Source organism: Scyliorhinus torazame, chromosome 4 (assembly GCF_047496885.1).
Source record: "Scyliorhinus torazame isolate Kashiwa2021f chromosome 4, sScyTor2.1, whole genome shotgun sequence".
Classification (NCBI taxonomy): Eukaryota; Metazoa; Chordata; class Chondrichthyes; order Carcharhiniformes; family Scyliorhinidae; genus Scyliorhinus; species Scyliorhinus torazame.
The window spans coordinates 28,014,480-28,041,028 of NC_092710.1; the positions used below are offsets into that span (position 1 = coordinate 28,014,480).

Consider the following 26,549-nt stretch of genomic DNA (forward strand, 5'->3'; position numbering starts at 1 on the left):
GTGAGTGAGAAAGACAGTGAGTGAGTGAGACAGTGAGCGAGTGAGAAAGACAGTGAGTGAGTGACAGTGAGTGAGTGAGCGAGTGAGAAAGAAAGTGAGTGAGTGAGTGAGACAGTGAGTGAGTGAGACAGTGAGTGAGTGAGACAGTGAGTGAGTGAGAAAGACAGTGAGTGAGTGAAACAGTGAGTGAGTGAGTGAAACAGTGAGTGAGGGAGCCTAAATTGCCCCTTAATTGGAAAAAATGAATTGGTCCTCTAAATTAAAAAAGAAAAATAGACTACTGTCGGACACTGTTTATATGGACTGTTTACTGTGAGTGGGTCTGTTTAAGTGGGTCGGTGCAGACCCGATTGACCGAATGGCCTCCTTCTGCAATGTATGTGTGTTCTATGTTTACTGTATGGCACTGTTTAAATAGACTCTTTACTGTAGGGCACTGTTTAAATTGACTGTTTACTGTAGGACACTGTTTAAATAGACTGTTTACTGTAGGGCACTGTTTAAATAGACTCTTTACTGTAGGGCACTGTTTAAATAGACTGTTTACTGTAGGATGTTGTTTTAATAGACTTTACTGTAGGGCACTGTTTAAATAGACTGTTTACTGTTGGACACTGTTTAAATAGACTGTTTACTGTAGGGCACTGTTTAATTAGACTGTTTACTCTAGGGCACTGTTTAACTAGACTATTTGCTGTAGGGCACTGTTTAAATAGACTGTTTACTGTAGGACGCTGTTTAAATAGACTGTTTACTGTAGGACACTGTTTAAATAGACTGTTTACTGTAGGACACTGTTTAAATAGACTGTTTACTGTAGGGCACTGTTTAATTAGACTGTTTACTGCAGGGCACTGTTTAATTAGACTGTTTACTGTTGGACACTGTTTAAATCGAGGGAAAGAAGGAGAGTGGGATCGGAGGGCGTTAAGAGCTGGTAGCGAGCGAGAAACTAAGGGAGTGGGTGTTGGGGCCACAGAGAGAGAGGAAGAGAAAAGACGAGAGAAACAAACAGACAGGAGAGAGATATGGACACATCCTCACCTGGAAGGAACACATCAAGGTTTCATCCACACTCATCATGGCTCCTGCGTTGTCGAACTCTCCGCAATAGTTTGGGGCGGAGAAGAGCGTCACTAATTGTCGCTTGGCGAAGAATTCGTAACCATCCTCCACAACCTGCCAACAGCCAAGACAGACTCTCCGTACTTTCAAGTCTATCATTCATCAAACCAGCTCACCCCATTCCCACAGAACTCCCTCAGTACTGACCCTCTGACAGTGCGGCATTCCCTCAGTACTGCCCCTCTGACAGTGCAGCACTCCCTCAGTACTGACCCACTGACAGTGCAGCACTCCCTCAGTGCTGATCCTCTGACAGTGCGGCACTCCCTCAATTCTGACCTTCTGACAGTGCGGCACTCCCTCAGTACTGACCCTCTGACAGTGCGGCACTCCCTCAGTACTGACCCTCTGACAGTGCAGCACTCCCTCAGTACTGACCCTATGACAGTGCAGCAGTCCCTCAGTACTGAACCCCTGACAGTGCCGCACTCCCTCAGTACTGACCCTCTGACAGTGCAGCACTTGCTCAGAACTGAGCCTCTGACAGTGCGGCACTCCCTCAGTACTGACCCCCTGTTAGTGTGGCACTCCCTCAGTACTGACCCTCTGACAGTGCAGCACTCCCTCAGTACCTCTGACAGTGCGGCACTCCCTCAATTCTGACCTTCTGACAGTGCGGCACTCCCTCAGTACTGACCCTCTGACAGTGCAGCACTCCCTCAGTACTGACCCTCTGACAGTGCGGCACTCCCTCAGTACTGACCCTCCGACAGTGCAGCTCTCCCTCAGTACAGACCCTCTGACAGTGCAGCACTCCCTCAGTACTGACCCTGTGACAGTGCAGCACACCCTCAGCACTGACCCTCTGCCAGTGCAGCGCTCCCTCAGTACTGACCCACTGACAGTACGGCACTCCCTCAGTACTGACCCTCTGACAGTGCGGCACTCCCTCAGTACTGACCCTCTGACAGTGCAGCACTCCCTCAGTACTGACCCTCTGACAGTGCAGCGCTCCCTCAGTACTGACCCTCTGACATTGCAGCACTCCCTCAGTACTGACCCTCTGACAGTGCAGCACTCCCTCAGTACTGACCCTCTGACAGTGCAGCACTCCCTCAGTACTGACCCTCTGACAGTGCGGCACTCCCTCAGTACTGACCCTCTGACAGTGCAGCACTCCCTCAGTACTGACCCTCTGACAGTGCGGCGCTCCCTCAGTACTGACCCTCTGACAGTGCGGCACTCCCTCAGTACTGACCCTCTGACAGTGCGACACTCCCTCAGTACTGACCCTCTGACAGTGCGGCACTCCCTCAGTACTGACCCTCTGACAGTGCGGCACTCCCTCAGTACTGACCCTCTGACCGTGCGGCACTCCCTCAGTACTGACCCTCTGACAGTGCGGCACTCCCTCAGTACTGCCCCTCTGACAGTGCAGCACTCCCTCAGTACTGACCCTCTGACAGTGCGGCACTCCCTCAGTACTGACCCTCTGACCGTGCGGCACTCCCTCAGTACTGACCCTCTGACAGTGCGGCACTCCCTCAGTACTGACCCTCTGACAATGCAGCATCCCTCAGTACTGACCCTCTGACAATGCAGCACTCCCTCAGTACTGACCCTCTGACAGTGCAGCACTCCCTCAGTACTGACCCTCTGACAGTGCGGCACTCCCTCAGTACTGACCCTCTGACAGAGCAGCACTCCCTCAGTACTGAGCCTCTGACCGTGCGGCACCCCCTCAGTACTGACCCTCTGACAGTGCGGCACTCCCTCAGTACTGACCCTCTGACAGTGCGGCACTCCCTCAGTACTGACTCTCTGACAGTGCGGCACTCCCTCAGTACTGACCCTCTGACAGTGCAGCACTCCCTCAGTACTGACCCTCTGACAGTGCAGCACTCCCTCAGTACTGACCCTCTGACAGTGCAGCACTCCCTCAGTACTGACCCTCTGACAGTGCAGCACTCCCTCAGTACTGACCCTCTGACAGTGCAGAACTCCCTCAGAACTGACCCTCTGACAGTGCAGCACTTCCTCAGTACTGACCCTCTGACAGTGTGGCACTCCCTCAGTACTGACCCTCTGACAGTGCAGCGCTCCCTCAGTACTGACCCTCTGACAGTGCGGCACTCCCTCAGTACTGACCCTCTGACAGTGCAGAACTCCCTCAGTACTGACCCTCTGGGGGTGGGGGTACCTGATGGGCTCTGCAGATTAAATCCAAGTCGTGTTTATGAAGAAACTTTGCGACGACCTCCGCGCCGAATGTGAAGGAGACGCCGCGATCGTTCTCCCCCCAGCCTTGCACGTCCTTATCGGGGTCTGACCAGAGCAGGTCGCACAGCAGCCCCTGGTCAGGTACGTCCGTGGGTCTCATAATCCGGCGGATCTGCTCCATTGACTGCAGGTCCGGCGACAGTCCTGGCAAGGATAAAGAGCGAGTGAGGCATTGGGAGCGAGGGGGCCCGGAGCGGGGAGCGAGGGAGAGAGGGGGCCCGGGGGGGGGGGAGCGAGGGGGCCGGAGGGGGGAGCGAGGGTGCCCGGAGTGGAGGAGCGAGGGGGCCCGGAGTGGAGGAGCGAGGGGGCCCGGAGTGGGGGAGCGAGGGGGCCCGGAGTGGGGGAGCGAGGGGGCCCGGAGTGGAGGAGCGAGGGGGCCCGGAGTGGGGGAGCGAGGGGGCCCGGAGTGGAGGAGCGAGGGGGCCCGGAGTGGAGGAGCGAGGGGGCCCGGAGTGGGGGAGCGAGGGGGCCCGGAGTGGGGGAGCGAGGGGGCCCGGAGTGGGGGAGCGAGGGGGCCCGGAGTGGGGGAGCGAGGGGGCCCGGAGTGGGGGAGCGAGGGGGCCCGGAGTGGGGGAGCGAGGGGGCCCGGAGTGGGGGAGCGAGGGGGCCCGGAGTGGGGGAGCGAGGGGGCCCGGAGTGGGGGAGCGAGGTGGCCCGGAGTGGGGGAGCGAGGTGGCCCGGAGTCGGGGAGCGAGGGGGCCCGGAGTCGGGGAGCGAGGCGGCACGGAGGGGGGACCTACCACCGTGACAACAGAAGATTTTTTCATCGACAATCGCAGCGATCGGCAAACAATTGAAACAGTCGGTGAAGGTTTTCCACAGTTTGATGTTGTAGCGTCTTTTACCTGTGAAAATTCATCAGAAAAATCACAAAGATGTCTTTATACACAGTGTCAACATCGACTGTCCCCATCAAACACTCCCAGGCCAGGTACAGCACGGGGTTAGATACAGAGTAAAGCTCCCTCTACACTGTCCCCATCAAACACTCCCAGGACAGGTACAGCACGGGGTTAGATACAGAGTAAAGCTCCCTCTACACTGTCCCCATCAAACACTCCCAGGACAGGTACAGCACGGGGTTAGATACAGAGTAAAGCTCCCTCTACACTGTCCCCATCAAACACTCCCAGGACAGGTACAGCACGGGGTTAGAGACAGAGTAAAACTCCCTCTACACTGTCCCGATCAAACACTCCCAGGACAGATACAGCACGGGGTTAGATACAGAGTAAAGCTCCCTCTACACTGTCCCCATCAAACACTCCCAGGACAGGTACAGCACGGGGTGAGATACAGAGTAAAGCTCCCTCTACACTGTCCCCATCAAACACTCCCAGGACAGGTACAGCACGGGGTTAGATACAGAGTAAAGCTCCCTCTACACTGTCCCCATCAAACACTCCCACGACGGGCACAGCATGGGGTTAGATACAGAGTAAAGCTGCCTCTACACTGTCCCCATCAAACACTCCCAGGACAGGTACAGCACGGGGTTAGATACAGAGTAAAGCTCCCTCTGCACTGTCCCCATCAAACACTCCCAGGACAGGTCTAGCACGGGGTTAGATACGGAGGAAAGCTCCCTCTACACTGTCCCCAACAAACACTCCCAGGACAGGTACAACCCGGGGTTAGATACAGAGTAAAACTCGCGCTTCACTGTCCCCATCAAACACTCCCAGGACAGGTATATCACCGGGTTAAATACAGAGTAAAGCCCCCTCCGCAATGTCCCCATCAAACACTCCCAGGACAGGTACAGCACGGGGTTAGATACAGAGTAAAACTCCCTCTACACTGTCCCCATCAAATACTCCCAGGACAGGTACAGCACGGGGTTAGATACAGAGTAAAGCTCCCTCCGCACTGCCCCCATCAAACACTCCCAGGACAGGTACAGTTCGGGGTTAGATACAGAGTAAAGCTGCCTCTACACTGTCCCCATCAAACACTGCCAGGACAGGTACATCACCGGGTTATATACAGCGTAAAGGTCCCTGGACACTGTCCCCATCAAACACTCACAGGACAGATCCAGCACGGGGTTAGATACAGAGTAAAGCTCCCTCTACACTGTCCCCATCAAACACTCACAGGACAGGTACAGCACGGGGTTAGATACAGAGTAAAGCCCCCTCTACACTGCCCCCATCAAACACTCTCAGGCCAGGAACAGCACCGGGTTAGATACAGAGCAAAGCTCCCTCTACACTGTCCCCATCAAACACTCCCACGACGGGTACAGCATGTGGTTAGATACAGAGTAAAGCTCCCTCTACACTGTCCCCATCAAACACTCCCACGACAGGTACAGCACGGGGTTAGATACAGAGTAAAACTCCCTCTACACTGTCCCCATCAAATACTCCCAGGACAGGTACAGCACGGTGTTAGATACAGAGTAAAGCACCCTCTGCACTGCCCCCATCAACCACTCCCAGGACAGGTACAGTTCGGGGTTAGATACAGAGTAAAGCTGCCTCTACACTGTGCCTCTCAAACACTCCCGAGGACAGGTACAGCACGGGGTTAGATACAGAGTAAATTCCCTCTCCACTGTCCCCATCAAAGACTCCCAGGACAGGTACAGCACGGGGTCAGATACAGAGTAAAGCTCCCTCAACACTGTCCCCATCAAACACTCCCACGACGGGCACAGCATTGGGTTAGATACAGAGTAAAGCTCCCTCTACACTGTCCCCATCAAACACTCCCAGGAGAGGTACAGCACGGGGTTAGATACAGAGTAAAACTCCCGCTTCACTGTCCCCATCAAACACTCCCAGGACAGGTACAGCACGGGGTTAGATACAGAGTATAGCTCCCTCTGCACTGTCCCCATCAAACACTCCCAGGACAGGTACAGCACGGGGTTAGATACGGAGGAAAGCTCCCTCCACACTGTCCTCATCAAACACTCCCACGACGGGCACAGCATGGGGTTAGATAGAGAAAAGCTCCCTCTACACTATCCCCATCAAACACTCCCAGGACAGGTCTAGCACGGAGTTAGATACAAAGGAAAGTTCCCTCTACACTGTCCCCATCAAACACTACCGAGGACAGGTACAGCACGGGGTTAGATACAGAGTAAAGCTCCCTCTACACTGTCCCCATCAAACACTCCCAGGACAGGTCCAGCACGGGGTTAGATACAGAGTAAAGCGCCCTCTTCACAGACCCCATCAAACACTCCGAGGACAGGTACAGCACAGGGATAGATACAGAGTAAAGCTCCCTCTACACTGCCCCCATCGAACACTCTCAGGACAGGTACAGCACGGGGTTAGATACAGAGTAAAGCTCCCTCTACACTGTCCACATCAAACACTCTCAGGACAGGTACAGCACGGGGTTAGATACAGAGTAAAGCTCCCTCTGCATTCTCCCCATCAAACACACCCAGGAGAGGTACAGCACGGGGTTAGATACAGAGTAAAGTTCCCTCTGCATTGTCCCCGTCAAACACTCCCAGGACAGGTACAGCACGGGATTAGATACAGAGTAAAGCTCCCTCTACACTGTCCCCATCAAAGACTCCCAGGAGAGATACGGCACGGGGTTATATACAGCGTAAAGGTCCCTCGACACTGTCCCCATCAAACACTCACAGGACAGATCCAGCACGGGTTTAGATACAGAGTAAAGCTCCCTCTACACTGTCCCCATCAAACACTCCCACGACGGGCACAGCATGGGGTTAGATGCAGAGTAAAGCTCCCTCTACACTGTCCCCATCAAACACTCCCAGGACAGGTACAGCACGGGGTTAGATACAGAGTAAAACTCCATCTACAGTGTCCCCATCAAACACTCCCAGGACAGGTACAGCACGGGATTAGATACAGAATAAAGCTCCCTCCACACTGTCCCCATCAAAACACTCCCAGGACAGGTCCAGCACGGGGTTAGATGTCGAGTAAAGCTCCCTCTACACTGTCCCCATCAAACACTCCCAGGACAGGTATAGCACCAGGTTAGATACAGAGTAAAGCTCCCTCCACACTGTCCCCATCGAACACTCCCAGGACAGTTACAGCCCAGGGTTAGATACAGAGTAAAGCTCTCTCTACACTGTCCCCATCAAACACACCCAGGACATGTACAGCACGGGGTTAGACACAGAGTAAAGCTCCCTCTACACTGCCCCATCAAACACTCTCAGGACAGGAACAGCACGGGGTTAGATACAGAGTAAAGCTCCCTCTGCACTGTCCCCATCAAACACTCCCAGGACAGGTATAGCACCCGGTTAGATACAGAGTAAAGCTCCCTCTACACTGCCCCATCAAACACTCTCAGGACAGGAACAGCCCAGGGTTAGGTACAGAGTAAAGATCTCTCTACACTGTCACCATCAAACACTCCCAGGACAGGTACACCACGGGGTTAGATACAGAGTAAAGCTCCCTCTACACTGTCCCCATCCAACACTTCCAGGACAGGTACAGCATGGGGTTAGACACAGAGTAAAGCTCCCTCTACACTGTCCCCATCAAACACTCCCAGGACAGGTACAGCATGGGGTTAGGTACAGAGTAAAGCTCCCTCTACACTGTCCCCATTCAACACTCCCAGGACATGTACAGCAATGGGTTAGATACAGAGTAAAGCTCCCTCAACACTGTCCCCATCAAACACTCCCAGGACAGGTACAGCACAGGGATAGATACAGAGGAAAGCTCCCTCTACACTGTCCCCATCAAACACTCCCAGGACAGGTCCAGCACGGACTCAGATACAGAGTAAAGCTCCCTCTACACTGTCCCCATCAAACGCTCCCAGGCCATGTACAGCAATGGGGTAGATACAGAGTAAAGCTCCCTCCACACTGTCCCCATCGAACACTCCCAAGACAGTTACAGCCCAGGGTTGGATACAGAGTAAAGCTCTCTCTACACTGTCCCCATCAAACACACCCAGGACAGTTACAGCAATGGGTTAGATACAGAGTAAAGCTCCTTCTACACTGTCCCCATCAAACACTCCCAGGACAGGTACAGCACAGGGATAGATACAGAGGAAAGCTCCCTCTACACTGTCCCCATCAAACACTCCCAGGACAGGTCCAGCACGGGGTCAGATACAGAGTAAAGCTCCCTCTACACTGTCCCCATCAAACGCTCCCAGGACATGTACAGCAATGGGGTAGATACAGAGTAAAACTCCCGCTTCACTGTCCCCATCAAACACTCCCAGGACAGGTACAGCACGGGGTTAGATACAGAGTAAAACTCCCTCTACACTGTCCCCATCAAACACTCCCAGGACAGGTACAGCACGGTGATTAGATACAGAGTAAAGCTCCATCCACACTGTCCCCATCAAACACTCCGAGGACAGGTACAGCACCGGGTTAGATACAGAGCAAAGCTCCCTCTACACTGTCCCCATCAAACACTCTCAGGACAGGTACAGCACGGGGTTAGATACAGAGTAAAGCTCCATCCACACTGTCCCCATCAAACAGTCACAGGACAGATCCAGCACGGGGTTAGATACAGAGCAAAGCTCCCTCTACACTGTCCCCATCATACAGTCCCAGGACAGGTACAGCACCGGGTTAAATACAGAGTAAAGCTCCCTCCACAATGTCCCCATCAAACACTCTCAGGACAGGTACAGCACGGGGTTAGATACAGAGTAAAGCTCCATCTACACTGTCCCCATCAAACACTCCCAGGACAGGTACAGCACGGGGTTAGATACAGAGTAAAGCTCCCTCTCCACTGTCCCCATCAAAGACTCCCAGGACAGGTACAGCACGGGGTCAGATACAGAGTAAAGCTCCCTCAACACTGTCCCCATCAAACACTCCCAGGACAGGTACAGCACGGGGTTAGACACAGAGTAAAGCTCCCTCTACACTGGCCCCATCAAACATTCCCAGGACAGGAACAGCACGGGGTTAGATACAGAGTAAAACTCCCACTAAACTGCCCCCATCAAACACTCCCAGGACAGGTACAGCACGGGGTTAGATACAGAGTAAAGCTCACTCTGCACAGCCCCCATCAACCATTCACAGGACAGGTACAGTTCGGGGTTAGATACAGAGTAAAGCTGCCTCTACACTGTGCCTCTCAAACACTCCCGAGGACAGGTACAGCACGGGGTTAGATACAGAGTAAAGCTCCCTCAACACTGTCCCCATCAAAGACTCCCAGGACAGGTACAGCACGGGGTCAGATACAGAGTAAAGGTCCCTGGACACTGTCCCCATCAAACACTCACAGGACAGATCCAGCACGGGGTTAGATACAGAGTAAAGCTCCCTCTACACTGTCCCCATCAAACACTCACAGGACAGGTACAGCACGGGGTTAGATACAGAGTACAGCCCCCTCTACACTGCCCCCATCAAACACTCTCAGGCCAGGAACAGCACGGGGTTAGATGCAGAGTAAAGCTCCCTCTGCACTGTCCCCATCAAACACTCACAGGACAGGTACAGCACCGGGTTAGATACAGAGCAAAGCTCCCTCTACACTGTCCCCATCAAACACTCCCACGACGGGTACAGCATGTGGTTAGATACAGAGTAAAGCTCCCTCTACACTGTCCCCATCAAACACTCCCACGACAGGTACAGCACGGTGTTAGATACAGAGTAAAACTCCCTCTACACTGTCCCCATCAAATACTCCCAGGACAGGTACAGCACGGGGTTAGATACAGAGTAAAGCACCCTCTGCACTGCCCCCATCAACCACTCCCAGGACAGGTACAGTTCGGGGTTAGATACAGAGTAAAGCTGCCTCTACACTGTGCCTCTCAAACACTCCCGAGGACAGGTACAGCACGGGGTTAGATACAGAGTAAAGCTCCCTCTCCACTGTCCCCATCAAAGACTCCCAGGACAGGTACAGCACGGGGTCAGATACAGAGTAAAGCTCCCTCAACACTGTCCCCATCAAACACTCACAGGACAGATCCAGCACGGGGTTAGATACAGAGTAAAGCTCCCTCTACACTGTCCCCATCAAACACTCCCACGACGGGCACAGCATGGGGTTAGATACAGAGTAAAGCTCCCTCTACACTGTCCCCATCAAACACTCCCAGGACAGGTACAGCACGGGGTTAGATACAGAGTAAAACTCCCTCTGCACTGTCCCCATCAAACACTCCCAGGACAGGTACAGCACGGGGTTAGATACAGACTAAAGCTCCCTCCACACTGTCCCCATTCAACACTCCCAGGACAGATCCAGCACGGGGTTAGATACGGAGGAAAGCTCCCTCCACACTGTCCCCATCAAACACTCCCACGACGGGCACAGCATGGGGTTAGATAGAGTAAAGCTCCCTCTACCCTGTCCCCATCAAACACTCCCAGGACAGGTCTAGCACGGAGTTAGATACAGAGGAGATTTCCCTCTACACTGTCCCCATCAAACACTACCGAGGACAGGTACAGCACGGGGTTAGATACAGAGTAAAGCTCCCTCTACACTGTCCCCATCAAACACTCCAGGACAGGTCCAGCACGGGGTTAGATACAGAGTAAAGCACCCTCTTCACAGTCCCCATCAAACACTCCCAGGACAGGTACAGCACAGGGATAGATACAGAGTAAAGCTCCCTCTACACTGTCCCCATCAAACACTCCCACGACGGGCACAGCATTGGGTTAGATACAGAGTAAAGCTCCCTCTACACTGTCCCCATCAAACACTCCCAGGAGAGGTACAGCACGGGGTTAGATACAGAGTAAAACTCCCGCTTCACTGTCCCCATCAAACACTCCCAGGACAGGTACAGCACGGGGTTAGATACAGAGTATAGCTCCCTCTGCACTGTCCCCATCAAACACTCCCAGGACAGGTACAGCACGGGGTTAGATACAGAGTAAAGCTCCCTCTGCACTGTCCCCATCAAACACTCCCAGGACAGGTACAGCACGGGGTTAGATACAGACTAAAGCTCCCTCCACACTGTCCCCATTCAACACTCCCAGGACAGGTCTAGCACGGGGTTAGATACGGAGGAAAGCTCCCTCCACACTGTCCCCATCAAACACTCCCACGACGGGCACAGCATGGGGTTAGATAGAGAAAAGCTCCCTCTACACTATCCCCATCAAACACTCCCAGGACAGGTCTAGCACGGAGTTAGATACAAAGGAAAGTTCCCTCTACACTGTCCCCATCAAACACTACCGAGGACAGGTACAGCACGGGGTTAGATACAGAGTAAAGCTCCCTCTACACTGTCCCCATCAAACACTCCCAGGACAGGTCCAGCACGGGGTTAGATACAGAGTAAAGCGCCCTCTTCACAGACCCCATCAAACACTCCGAGGACAGGTACAGCACAGGGATAGATACAGAGTAAAGCTCCCTCTACACTGCCCCCATCGAACACTCTCAGGACAGGTACAGCACGGGGTTAGATACAGAGTAAAGCTCCCTCTGCATTCTCCCCATCAAACACACCCAGGAGAGGTACAGCACGGGGTTAGATACAGAGTAAAGTTCCCTCTGCATTGTCCCCGTCAAACACTCCCATGCCAGGTACAGCACAGGGTTAGATACAGAGTAAAGCTTCCTCTACACTGTCCCCATTAAACACTCCCAGGACAGGTACAGCACGGGGTTAGATACAGAGTAAAGCTCCCTCTACACTGCCCCCATCAAACACTCTCAGGCAAGCAACAGCACGGGGTCAGATGCAGAGTAAAGCTCCCTCTGCACTGTCCCCATCAAACACTCCCAGGACAGTTACAGCACCGGGTTACATACAGAGTAAAGCTCCCTCTACACTGTCACCATCAAACACTCCCACGACGGGTACAGCATGGGGTTAGATACAGAGTAAAGCTCCCTCTACACTGTCCCCATCAAACACACCCAGGACAGGTACAGCACGGGGTTAGATACAGAGTAAAACTCCCTCTACACTGTCCCCATCAAATACTCCCAGAACAGGTACAGCACGGGGTTAGATACAGAGTAAAGCTCCCTCTGCACTGCCCCCATCAACCACTCCCAGGACAGGTAGAGTTCGGGGTTAGATACAGAGTAAGGCTCCCTCTACACTTTTCCCATCGAACACTCCCAGGACAGGTACAGCACGGGGTTAGATACAGAGTAAAGCTTCCTCAACACTGTCACCATCAAACACTCCCAGGACAGCTAGAACATGTCGTTAGATACAGAGTAAAACTCCCTCTACACTATCCCCATCAAACACTCCCAGGACAGGTACAGCACGGGGTTAGATACAGAGTAAAGCTGCCTCGACACTGTCCCCATCAAACACTCCCAGGACATGTACAACACGCGGTGTGATACAGAGTAAAGCCCCCTCTACACTGTCCCCATCAAACACTCGCAGGACAGGTACAGCACGGGTTTAGATACAGAGTAAAGATCCGTCTACACTGTCCTCATCAAATACTCCCAGGACAGGTACAGCACGGGGTTAGATACAGAGTAAAGCCCCCTCTACACTGTCCCCATCAAACACTCCCAAGACAGGTACAGCACGGACTTAGATACAGAGTGAAGCTCCCTCTACACTGTCCCCATCAAACACTCCCAGGACAGGTACAGCACGGGGTTAGATACAGAGTAAAGCTCCCTCTACACTGTCCCCATCAAACACTCCCAGGACAGGTACAGCACGGGGTTAGATACAGAGTAAAGCTCCCTCTACACTGTCCCCATCAAACACTCCCAGGACAGGTACAGCACGGGGTTAGATACAGAGTAATGCTCCCTCTACACTGTCCCCATCAAACACTCCCAGGACAGGTACAGCACGGGGTTAGATACAGACGAAAGCTCCCTCCACACTGTCCCCATTCAACACTCCCAGGACAGGTCTAGCACGGGGTTAGATACGGAGGAAAGCTCCCTCTACACTGTCCCCAACAAACACTCCCAGGACAGGTACAGCCCGGGGTTAGATACAGAGTAAGGCTCCTTCTACACTGTCCCCATCAAACACTCCCAGGACAGGTACAGCACGGGGTTAGATACAGAGTAAAGCTCCCTCCACAGTGTCCCCATCAAACACTCCCAGGACAGGTCCAGCACGGGGTTAGATACAGAGTAAAGCTCCCTCTGCACTGTCCCCATCAAACACACCCAGGAGAGGTACAGCACGGGGTTAGATACAGAGTAAAGCTCCCTCTGCACTGTCCCCATCAAACACTCCCAGGACAGGTACAGCACGGGGTTAGATACAGAGTAAAGCTCCCTCCACACTGTCCCCATCGAACACTCCCAGGACAGGTACAGCCCAGGGTTAGATCCAGAGTAAAGCTCCCTCCACACTTTTCCCATCGAACACTCCCAGGACAGGTACAGCCCAGGGTTAGATACAGAGTAAAGCTCCCTCAACACTGTCACCATCAAACACTCCCAGGACAGCGAGAGCACGTCGTTAGATACAGAGTAAAGTTCCCTCTGCACTGTCCCCATCAAACACTCCCAGGACAGGTACAGCACGGGGTTAGATACAGAGTAAAGCTCCCTCTACACTGTCCCCATCGAACACTCCCAGGACAGGTACAGCACGGGGTTAGATACAGAGTAAAGCTCCCTCTACACTGTCCCCATCGAACACTCCCAGGACAGGTACAGCACGGGGTTAGATACAGAGTAAAGCTCCCTCTACACTGTCCCCATCAAACACTCCCAGGACAGGTACAGCACGGGGTTAGATACAGAGTAAAGCTCCCTCTACACTGTCCCCATCAAACACTCCCAGGACAGGTACAGCACGGGGTTAGATACAGAGTAAAGCTCCCTCTACACTGTCCCCATCAAACACTCCCAGGACAGGTACAGCACGGGGTTAGATACAGAGTAAAGCTCCCTCTACACTGTCCCCATCAAACACTCCCAGGAGAGGGACAGCACGGGGTTAGATACAGAGTACAGCTCCCTCTACACTGTCCCCATCAAACATTCCCAGGACAGGTACAGCACGGGGTTAGATACAGAGTAAAGCTCCCACTACAATGTGCCCATCAAACATTCCCAGGACAGGTACAGCACGGGGTTAGATACAGAGTAAAGCTCCCACTACACTGTCCCCATCAAACATTCCCAGGACAGGTACAGCACGGGGTTAGATACAGAGTAAAGCTCCCACTACACTGTCCCCATCAAACACTCCCAGGACAGGTACAGCACGGGGTTAGATACAGAGTAAAGCTCCCTCTACACTGTCCCCATCAAACATTCCCAGGACAGGTACAGCACGGGGTTAGATACAGAGTAAAGCTCCCACTACACTGTCCCCATCAAACATTCCCAGGACAGGTACAGCACGGGGTTAGATACAGAGTAAAGCTCCCACTACACTGTCCCCATCAAACATTCCCAGGACAGGTACAGCACGGGGTTAGATACAGAGTAAAGCTCCCTCTACACTGTCCCCATCAAACATTCCCAGGACAGGTACAGCACGGGGTTAGATACAGAGTAAAGCTCCCACTACACTGTCCCCATCAAACACTCCCAGGACAGGTACAGCACGGGGTTAGATACAGAGTAAAGCTCCCTCCACACTTTTCCCATCGAACACTCCCAGGACAGGTACAGCCCAGGGTTAGATACAGAGTAAAGCTCCCTCAACACTGTCACCATCAAACACTCCCAGGACAGCTAGAGCACGTCGTTAGATACAGAGTAAAGTTCCCTCTGCACTGTCCCCATCAAACACTCCCAGGACAGGTACAGCACGGGGTTAGATACAGAGTACAGCTCCCTCTACACTGTCCCCATCAAACATTCCCAGGACAGGTACAGCACGGGGTTAGATACAGAGTAAAGCTCCCACTACAATGTGCCCATCAAACATTCCCAGGACAGGTACAGCACGGGGTTAGATACAGAGTAAAGCTCCCACTACACTGTCCCCATCAAACACTCCCAGGACAGGTACAGCACGGGGTGAGATACAGAGTAAAGCTCTCTCTACACTGTCCCCATCAAACAGTCCCAGGGCAGGTACAGCACGGGGTTAGATACAGAGTAAATCCCCCTCTACACTGTCCCCATCAAACACTCCCAGGACAGGTACAGCACGGGGTTAGATGCAGAGTAAAGCTCCCTCTACACTGTCCCCATCAAACACTACCAAGACAGCTACAGCACGGGGTTAGATACAGAGTAAAGCTCCCTTTACACTGTCCCCATCAAACACTCCCAGGACAGGTACAGCACGGGGTTAGATACAGAGTAAAGCTCCCTCTACACTGTCCCCATCAAACACTCCCAGGACAGGTACAGCACGGGGTTAGATACAGTGTAAAGCTCCCTCTACACTGTCCCCATCAAACACTCCCAGGACAGGTACAGCACGGGGTTAGAGACAGAGCAAAGCTCCCTCGACACTGTCCCCATCAAACACTCCCAGGACAGGGACAGCGTGGGGTTAGATACAGAGTAAAGCTCCCTCAACACTGGCCCCATCAAACATTCCCAGGACATGTACAGCACGGGGTTAGATACAGAGTAAAGCTCCCTCTACACTGCCCCCATCAAACACTCTCAGGCAAGCAACAGCACGGGGTCAGATGCAGAGTAAAGCTCCCTCTGCACTGTCCCCATCAAACACTCCCAGGACAGTTACAGCACCGGGTTACATACAGAGTAAAGCTCCCTCTACACTGTCACCATCAAACACTCCCACGACGGGTACAGCATGGGGTTAGATACAGAGTAAAGCTCCCTCTACACTGTCCCCATCAAACACACCCAGGACAGGTACAGCACGGGGTTAGATACAGAGTAAAACTCCCTCTACACTGTCCCCATCAAATACTCCCAGGACAGGTACAGCACGGGGTTAGATACAGAGTAAGGCTCCCTCTACACTTTTCCCATCGAACACTCCCAGGACAGGTACAGCACGGGGTTAGATACAGAGTAAAGCTGCCTCGACACTGTCCCCATCAAACACTCCCAGGACATGTACAGCAATGGGTTAGATACAGAGTAAAGCTCCATCTACACTATCCCCATCAAACAGTCCCAGGACAGGTACAGCACAGGGATAGATACAGAGTAAAGCTCCCTCTGCACTGTCCCCATCAAATACACCCAGGAGAGGTACAGCACGGGGTTAGATACAGAGTAAAGCTGCCTCGACACTGTCCCCATCAAACACTCCCAGGACATGTACAGCAATGGGTTAGATACAGAGTAAAGCTCCCTCTGCACTGTCACCATCAAACACTCCAAAGAGCGGTACAGCACGGGGTTAGATACAGAGTAAAGCTCCCTCTACACACTCCCCATTAAACACTCCCAGGACAGGAACAGCACGGGGTGAGATACAGAATAAAGCTCCCTCTACACTGTCCCCATGAAACACTCCCAGGACAGGTACAACACGCGGTGTGATACAGAGTAAAGCCCCCTCTACACTGTCCCCATCAAACACTCGCAGGACAGGTACAGCACGGGGTTAGATACAGAGTAAAGCCCCCTCTACACTGTCCCCATCAAACACTCCCAGGACAGGTACAGCACGGGGTTAGATACAGAGTAAAGCTCCCTCTACACTGTCCCCATCAAACACTCCCAGGACAGGTCTAGCACGTCGTTAGATACGGAGGAAAGCTCCCTCTGCACTGTCCCCAACAAACACTCCCAGGACAGGTAGAGCCCGGGGTTAGATACAGAGTAAGGCTCCTTCTACACTGTCCCCATCAAACACTCCCAGGACAGGTACAGCACGGGGTTAGATACAGAGTAAAGCTCCCTCCACAGTGTCCCCATCAAACACTCCCAGGACAGGTACAGCACGGGGTTAGATACAGAGTAAAGCTCCCTCTACACTGTCCCCATCAAACACTCCCAGGACAGGTACAGCACGGGGTTAGATACATAGTAAAGCTCCCTCTGCACTGTCCCCATCAAACACACCCAGGAGAGGTACAGCACGGGGTTAGATACAGAGTAAAGCTCCCTCTACACTGTCCCCATCAAACACTCCCAGGACAGGTCCAGCACGGGGTTAGATACAGAGTAAAGCTCCCTCTGCACTGTCCCCATCAAACACACCCAGGAGAGGTACAGCACGGGGTGAGATACAGAGTAAAGCTCCCTCTGCACTGTCCCCATCAAACACTCCCAGGACAGGTCCAGCACGGGGTTAGATACAGAGTAAAGCTCCCTCTGCACTGTCCCCATCAAACACACCCAGGAGAGGTACAGCACGGGGTGAGATACAGAGTAAAGCTCCCTCTGCACTGTCCCCATCAAACACTACCAGGACAGGTACAGCACGGGGTTAGATACAGAGTAAAGCTCCCTCCACACTGTCCCCATCGAACACTCCCAGGACAGGTACAGCCCAGGGTTAGATCCAGAGTAAAGCTCCCTCCACACTTTATCCATCGAACACTCCCAGGACAGGTACAGCCCAGGGTTAGATACAGAGTAAAGCTCCCTCAACACTGTCACCATCAAACACTCCCAGGACAGCTAGAGCACGTCGTTAGATACAGAGTAAAGTTCCCTCTGCACTGTCCCCATCAAACACTCCCAGGACAGGTACAGCACGGGGTTAGATACAGAGTAAAGCTCCCTCTACACTGTCCCCATCGAACACTCCCAGGACAGGTACAGCACGGGGTTAGATACAGAGTAAAGCTCCCTCTACACTGTCCCCATCAAACACTCCCAGGACAGGTACAGCACGGGGTTAGATACAGAGTAAAGCTCCCTCTACACTGTCCCCATCAAACACTCCCAGGACAGGTACAGCACGGGGTTAGATACAGAGTAAAGCTCCCTCGACACTGTCCCCATCAAACACTCCCAGGACAGGTCCAGCACGGGGTTAGATACAGAGTACAGCTCCCTCTACACTGTCCCCATCAAACATTCCCAGGACAGGTACAACACGGGGTTAGATACAGAGTAAAGCTCCCACTACACTGTCCCCATCAAACATTCCCAGGACAGGTACAGCACGGGGTTAGATACAGAGTAAAGCTCCCACTACACTGTCCCCATCAAACATTCCCAGGACAGGTACAGCACGGGGTTAGATACAGAGTAAAGCTCCCACTACACTGTCCCCATCAAACACTCCCAGGACAGGTACAGCACGGGGTTAGACACAGAGTAAAGCTCCCTCTACACTGTCCCCATCAAACATTCCCAGGACAGGTACAGCACGGGGTTAGATACAGAGTAAAGCTCCCACTACACTGTCCCCATCAAACATTCCCAGGACAGGTACAGCACGGGGTTAGATACAGAGTAAAGCTCCCACTACACTGTCCCCATCAAACATTCCCAGGACAGGTACAGCACGGGGTTAGATACAGAGTAAAGCTCCCTCTACACTGTCCCCATCAAACATTCCCAGGACAGGTACAGCACGGGGTTAGATACAGAGTAAAGCTCCCACTACACTGTCCCCATCAAACACTCCCAGGACAGGTACAGCACGGGGTTAGATACAGAGTAAAGCTCTCTCTACACTGTCCCCATCAAACACTCCCAGGGCAGGTACAGCACGGGGTTAGATACAGAGTAAATCCCCCTCTACACTGTCCCCATCAAACACTCCCAGGACAGGTACAGCACGGGGTTAGATACAGAGTAAAGCTCCCTCTACACTGTCCCCATCAAACACTACCAAGACAGGTACAGCACGGGGTTAGATACAGAGTAAAGCTCCCTTTACACTGTCCCCATCAAACACTCCCAGGACCGGTACAGCACGGGGTTAGATACAGAGTAAAGCTCCCTCTACACTGTCCCCATCAAACACTCCCAGGACAGGTACAGCACGGGGTTAGAGACAGAGCAAAGCTCCCTCTACACTGTCCCCATCAAACACTCCCAGGACAGGGACAGCGTGGGGTTAGATACAGAGTAAAGCTCCCTCTACACTGGCCCCATCAAACATTCCCAGGACATGTACAGCACGGGGTTAGATACAGAGTAAAGCTCCCTCTACACTGCCCCCATCAAACACTCTCAGGCAAGCAACAGCACGGGGTCAGATGCAGAGTAAAGCTCCCTCTGCACTGTCCCCATCAAACACTCCCAGGACAGTTACAGCACCGGGTTACATACAGAGTAAAGCTCCCTCTACACTGTCACCATCAAACACTCCCACGACGGGTACAGCATGGGGTTAGATACAGAGTAAAGCTCCCTCTACACTGTCCCCATCAAACACACCCAGGACAGGTACAGCACGGGGTTAGATACAGAGTAAAACTCCCTCTACACTGTCCCCATCAAATACTCCCAGGACAGGTACAGCACGGGGTTAGATACAGAGTAAAGCTCCCTCTGCACTGCCCCCATCAACCACTCCCAGGACAGGTACAGCACGGGGTTAGATACAGAGTAAGGCTCCCTCTACACTTTTCCCATCGAACACTCCCAGGACAGGTACAGCCCAGGGTTAGATACAGAGTAAAGCTCCCTCAACACTGTCACCATCAAACACTCCCAGGACAGCTAGAGCATGTCGTTAGATACAGAGTAAAGCTCCATCTACACTATCCCCATCAAACAGTCCCAGGACAGGTACAGCACAGGGATAGATACAGAGTAAAGCTCCCTCTGCACTGTCCCCATCAAACACACCCAGGAGAGGTACAGCACGGGTTTAGATACAGAGTAAAGCTCCCTCTGCACTGTCCCCATCAAACACTCCCAGGACAGGTACAGCACGGGGTTAGATACAGAGTAAAGCTGCCTCGACACTGTCCCCATCAAACACTCCCAGGACATGTACAGCAATGGGTTAGATACAGAGTAAAGCTCCCTCTGCACTGTCACCATCAAACACTCCCAGGACAGGTACAGCACGGGGTTAGATACAGAGTAAAGCTCCCTCTACACTGTCCCCATCAAACACTCCCAGGACAGGTACAGCACGGGGTTAGATACAGAGTAAAGCTCCCTCTACACTGTCCCCATCAAACACTCCCAGGACAGGTACAGCACGGGGTTAGATACAGAGTAATTCTCCCTCTACACCGTCCCCATCAAACACTCCCAGGACAGGTACAGCACGGGGTTAGATACAGACTAAAGCTCCCTCCACACTGTCCCCATTCAACACTCCCAGGACAGGTCTAGCACAGGGTTAGATACAGAGTAAAGCTCCCTCCACAGTGTCCCCATCAAACACTCCCAGGACAGGTACAGCACGGGGTTAGAAGCTCCCTCTACACTGTCCCCATCAAACACTCCCAGGACAGGTCCAGCACGGGGTTAGATACAGAGTAAAGCGCCCTCTTCACAGTCCCCATCAAACACTCCCAGGACAGGTACAGCACAGGGATAGATACAGAGTAAAGCTCCCTCTACACTGCCCCCATCGAACACTCTCAGGACAGGTACAGCACGGGGTTAGATACAGAGTAAAGCTCCCTCTGCACTGTCCCCATCAAACACACCCAGGAGAGGTACAGCACGGGGTTAGATACAGAGTAAAGCTCCCTCTGCACTGTCCCCATCAAACACTCCCAGGACAGGTACAGCACGGGGTTAGATACAGAGTAAAGCTCCCTCCACACTGTCCCCATCGAACACTCCCAGGACAGGTACAGCCCAGGGTTAGATCCAGAGTAAAGCTCCCTCCACACTTTTCCCATCGAACACTCCCAGGACAGGTACAGCCCAGGGTTAGATACAGAGTAAAGCTCCCTCAACACTGTCACCATCAAACACTCCCAGGACAGGTACCGCACGGGGTTAGATACAGAGTAAAGTTCCCTCTGCACTGTCCCCATCAAACACTCCCAGGACAGGTACAGCACGGGGTTAGATACAGAGTAAAGCTACCTCTACACTGTCCCCATCAAACACTCCCAGGACAGGTACAGCACGGGGTTAGATACAGAGTAAAGCTCCCTCTACACTGTCCCCATCAAACACTCCCAGGACAGGTACAGCACGGGGTTAGATACAGAGTAAAGCTCCCTCTACACTGTCCCCATCAAACACTCCCAGGACAGGTACAGCACGGGGTTAGATACAGAGTAAAGCTCCCTCTACACTGTCCCCATCAAACACTCCCAGGACAGGTACAGCACGGGGTTAGATACAGAGTAAAGCTCCCTCTACACTGTCCCCATCAAACACTCCCAGGACAGGTACAGCACCGGGTTAGATACAGGGTAAAGCTCCCTCTACACTGTCCCCATCAAACACTCCCAGGCCAGGTACAGCACGGGGTTAGATACAGAGTAAAGCTCCCTCTACACTGTCCCCATCAAACACTCCCAGGACAGGTACAGCACGGGGTTAGATACAGAGTAAAGCTCCCACTACACTGTCCCCATCAAACATTCCCAGGACAGGTACAGCACGGGGTTAGATACAGAGTAAAGCTCCCACTACACTGTCCCCATCAAACATTCCCAGGACAGGTACAGCACGGGGTTAGATACAGTGTAAAGCTCCCTCTACACTGTCCCCATCAAACACTCCCAGGACAGGTACAGCACGGGGTTAGAGACAGAGTAAGGCTCCCTCTACACTGTCCCCATCAAACACTCTCAGGACAGGTACAGCACGGGGTTAGATACAGAGTAAAACTCCCTCTACACTGTCCCCATCAAATACTCCCAGGACAGGTACAGCACGGGGTTAGATACAGAGTAAAGCTCCCTCTGCACTGCCCCCATCAACCACTCCCAGGACAGGTACAGTTCGGGGTTAGATACAGAGTAAGGCTCCCTCTACACTTTTCCCATCGAACACTCCCAGGACAGGTACAGCCCAGGGTTAGATACAGAGTAAAGCTCCCTCAACACTGTCACCATCAAACACTCCCAGGACAGCTAGAGCACGGGGTTAGATACAGAGTAAAGCTCCCTCTACACTATCCCCATCAAACAGTCCCAGGACAGGTACAGCACAGGGATAGATACAGAGTAAAGCTCCCTCTGTACTGTCCCCATCAAACACACCCAGGAGAGGTACAGCACGGGTTTAGATACAGAGTAAAGCTCCCTCTGCACTGTCCCCATCAAACACTCCCAGGACAGGTACAGCACGGGGTTAGATACAGAGTAAAGCTCCCTCTACACTGTCCCCATCAAACACTCCCAGGACAGTTACAGCACGGGGTTAGAGACAGAGTAAAGCTCCATCTACACTGTCCCCATCAAACACTACCAAGACAGGTACAGCACGGGGTTAGATACAGAGTAAAGCTCCCTTTACACTGTCCCCATCAAACACTCCCAGGACAGGTACAGCACGGGGTTAGAGACAGAGTAAAGCTCCCTCTACACTGTCCCCATCAAACACTCCCAGGACAGGTACAGCACGGGGTTAGATACAGTGTAAAGCTCCCTCTACACTGTCCCCATCAAACACTCCCAGGACAGGTACAGCACGGGGTTAGAGACAGAGCAAAGCTCCCTCTACACTGTCCCCATCAAACACTCCCATGACAGGGACAGCGTGGGGTTAGATACAGAGTAAAGCTCCCTCTACACTGGCCCCATCAAACATTCCCAGGACATGTACAGCACGGGGTTAGATACAGAGTAAAGCTCCCTCTACACTGCCCCCATCAAACACTCTCAGGCAAGCAACAGCACGGGGTCAGATGCAGAGTAAAGCTCCCTCTACACTGTCACCATCAAACACTCCCACGACGGGTACAGCATGGGGTTAGATACAGAGTAAAGCTCCCTCTACACTGTCCCCATCAAACACACCCAGGACAGGTACAGCACGGGGTTAGATACAGAGTAAAGCTCCCTCTGCACTGTCCCCATCAAACACTCCCAGGACAGGTACAGCACGGGGTTAGATACAGAGTAAAGCTGCCTCGACACTGTCCCCATCAAACACTCCCAGGACATGTACAGCAATGGGTTAGATACAGACTAAAGCTCCCTCTGCACTGTCACCATCAAACACTCCGAAGAGCGGTACAGCACGGGGTTAGATACAGAGTAAAGCTCCCTCTACACTCTCCCCATCAAACACTCCCAGGACAGGTACAACACGCGGTGTGATACAGAGTAAAGCCCCCTCTACACTGTCCCCATCAAACACTCGCAGGACAGGTACAGCACGGGGTTAGATACAGAGTAAAGATCCGTCTCCACTGTCCTCATCAAATACTCCCAGGACAGGTACAGCACGGGGTTAGATACAGAGTAAAGCCCCCTCTACACTGTCCCCATCAAACACTCCCAAGACAGGTACAGCACAGGGATAGATACAGAGTAAAGCTCCCTCTGCACTGTCCCCATCAAACACACCCAGGAGAGGTACAGCACGGGTTTAGATACAGAGTAAAGCTCCCTCTGCACTGTCCCCATCAAACACTCCCAGGACAGGTACAGCACGGGGTTAGATACAGAGTAAAGCTGCCTCGACACTGTCCCCATCAAACACTCCCAGGACAGGTACAGCACGGGGTTAGATACAGAGTAAAGCTCCCTCTACACTGTCCCCATCAAACACTCCCAGGACAGGTACAGCACGGGGTTAGAGACAGAGTAAAGCTCCTTCTACACTGTTCCCATCAAACACTCCCAGGACAGGTACAGCACGGGGTTAGATACAGAGTAAAGCTCCCTCTACACTGTCCCCATCAAACACTCCCAGGACAGGGACAGCACGGGGTTGGATACAGAGTAAAGCTCCCTCTACACTGTCCCCATCAAACACTCCCAGGACAGGGACAGCACGGGGTTAGATACAGAGTAAAGCTCCCTCTACACTGTCCCCATCAAACACTCCCAGGACACAGCACGAGGTTAGAGACAGAGTAAAGCTCCCTCTACACTGTCCCCATCAAACACTCCCAGGACACAGCACGAGGTTAGAGACAGAGTAAAGCTCCCTCTACACTGTCCCCATCAAACACTCCCAGGACAGGTACAGCACGGGGTTAGATACAGAGTAAAGCTCCCTCTACACTGTCCCCATCAAACACTCCCAGGACAGGTACAGCACGGGGTTAGATACAGAGTAAAGCTACCTCTACACTGTCCCCATCAAACACTCCCAGGACAGGTACAGCACGGGGTTAGATACAGAGTAAAGCTCCCTCTACACTGTCCCCATCAAACACTCCCAGGACAGGTACAGCACGGGGTTAGATACAGAGTAAAGCTCCCTCTACACTGTCCCCATCAAACACTCCCAGGACAGGTCCAGCACGGGGTTAGATACAGAGTAAAGCGCCCTCTTCACAGTCCCCATCAAACACTCCCAGGACAGGTCCAGCACGGGGTTAGATACAGAGTAAAGCGCCCTCTTCACAGTCCCCATCAAACACTCCCAGGACAGGTACAGCACAGGGATAGATACAGAGTAAAGCTCCCTCTACACTGCCCCCATCGAACACTCTCAGGACAGGTACAGCACGGGGTTAGATACAGAGTAAAGCTCCCTCTGCACTGTCCCCATCAAACACACCCAGGAGAGGTACAGCACGGGGTTAGATACAGAGTAAAGCTCCCTCTGCACTGTCCCCATCAAACACTCCCAGGACAGGTACAGCACGGGGTTAGATACAGAGTAAAGCTCCCTCCACACTGTCCCCATCGAACACTCCCAGGACAGGTACAGCCCAGGGTTAGATACAGAGTAAAGCTCCCTCAACACTGTCACCATCAAACACTCCCAGGACAGCTAGAGCACGTCGTTAGATACAGAGTAAAGTTCCCTCTGCACTGTCCCCATCAAACACTCCCAGGACAGGTACAGCACGGGGTTAGATACAGAGTAAAGCTACCTCTACACTGTCCCCATCAAACTCTCCCAGGACAGGTACAGCATGGGGTTAGATACAGAGTAAAGCTCCCTCTACACTGTCCCCATCAAACACTCCCAGCACAGGTACAGCACGGGGTTAGATACAGAGTAAAGCGCCCTCTTCACAGTCCCCATCAAACACTCCCATGACAGGTACAGGACAGGGTTAGATACAGAGTAAAGCTCCCTCTACACTGTCCCCATCAAACACTCCCAGCACAGGTACAGCACGGGGTTAGATACAGAGTAAAGCGCCCTCTTCACAGTCCCCATCAAACACTCCCATGACAGGTACAGGACAGGGTTAGATACAGAGTAAAGCGCCCTCTTCACAGTCCCCATCAAACACTCCCAGGACAGGTCCAGCACGGGGTTAGATACAGAGTAAAGCGCCCTCTTCACAGTCCCCATCAAACACTCCCATGACAGGTACAGGACAGGGTTAGATACAGAGTAAAGCTCCCTCTACACTGTCCCCATCAAACACTCCCAGGACAGGTACAGCACGGGGTTAGATACAGAGTAAAGCTACCTCTACACTGTCCCCATCAAACACTCCCAGGACATGTACAGCACGGGGTTAGATACAGAGTAAAGCTCCCTCTACACTGTCCCCATCAAACACTCCCAGGACAGGTACAGCACGGGGTTAGATACAGAGTAAAGCTCCCTCTACACTGTCCCCATCAAACACTCCCAGGACAGGTACAGCACGGGGTTAGATACAGAGTAAAGCTCCCTCTACACTGTCCCCATCAAACACTCCCAGGACAGGTACAGCACGGGGTTAGATACAGAGTAAAGCTCCCTCTACACTGTCCCCATCAAACACTCCCAGGACAGGTACAGCACCGGGTTAGATACAGGGTAAAGCTCCCTCTACACTGTCCCCATCAAACACTCCCAGGCCAGGTACAGCACGGGGTTAGATACAGAGTAAAGCTCCCTCTACACTGTCCCCATCAAACACTCCCAGGACAGGTACAGCACGGGGTTAGATACAGAGTAAAGCTCCCACTACACTGTCCCCATCAAACATTCCCAGGACAGGTACAGCACGGGGTTAGATACAGAGTAAAGCTCCCACTACACTGTCCCCATCAAACATTCCCAGGACAGGTACAGCACGGGGTTAGATACAGTGTAAAGCTCCCTCTACACTGTCCCCATCAAACACTCCCAGGACAGGTACAGCACGGGGTTAGAGACAGAGTAAGGCTCCCTCTACACTGTCCCCATCAAACACTCTCAGGACAGGTACAGCACGGGGTTAGATACAGAGTAAAACTCCCTCTACACTGTCCCCATCAAATACTCCCAGGACAGGTACAGCACGGGGTTAGATACAGAGTAAAGCTCCCTCTGCACTGCCCCCATCAACCACTCCCAGGACAGGTACAGTTCGGGGTTAGATACAGAGTAAGGCTCCCTCTACACTTTTCCCATCGAACACTCCCAGGACAGGTACAG

At 52.8% G+C, this 26,549-nt stretch overlaps 1 protein-coding gene across 1 annotated transcript in view; it reads right to left on the reverse strand.

Annotated features, from left to right (window-relative positions):
- The window catches only part of LOC140411304 (serine/threonine-protein phosphatase PP1-alpha catalytic subunit), a 129,558-nt gene that overhangs the window by 47,699 nt on the left and 55,310 nt on the right, over window positions 1–26,549 (reverse strand). Inside the window, exons 3-5 of the mRNA XM_072500425.1 lie at window positions 4,086–4,190; window positions 3,266–3,489; window positions 1,045–1,179 (exon numbers count right to left, since the gene is read on the reverse strand). Coding sequence (XP_072356526.1) covers window positions 1,045–1,179; window positions 3,266–3,489; window positions 4,086–4,190 — 464 coding nt within the window. The remainder of the gene's footprint in view (window positions 1–1,044; window positions 1,180–3,265; window positions 3,490–4,085; window positions 4,191–26,549) is intronic.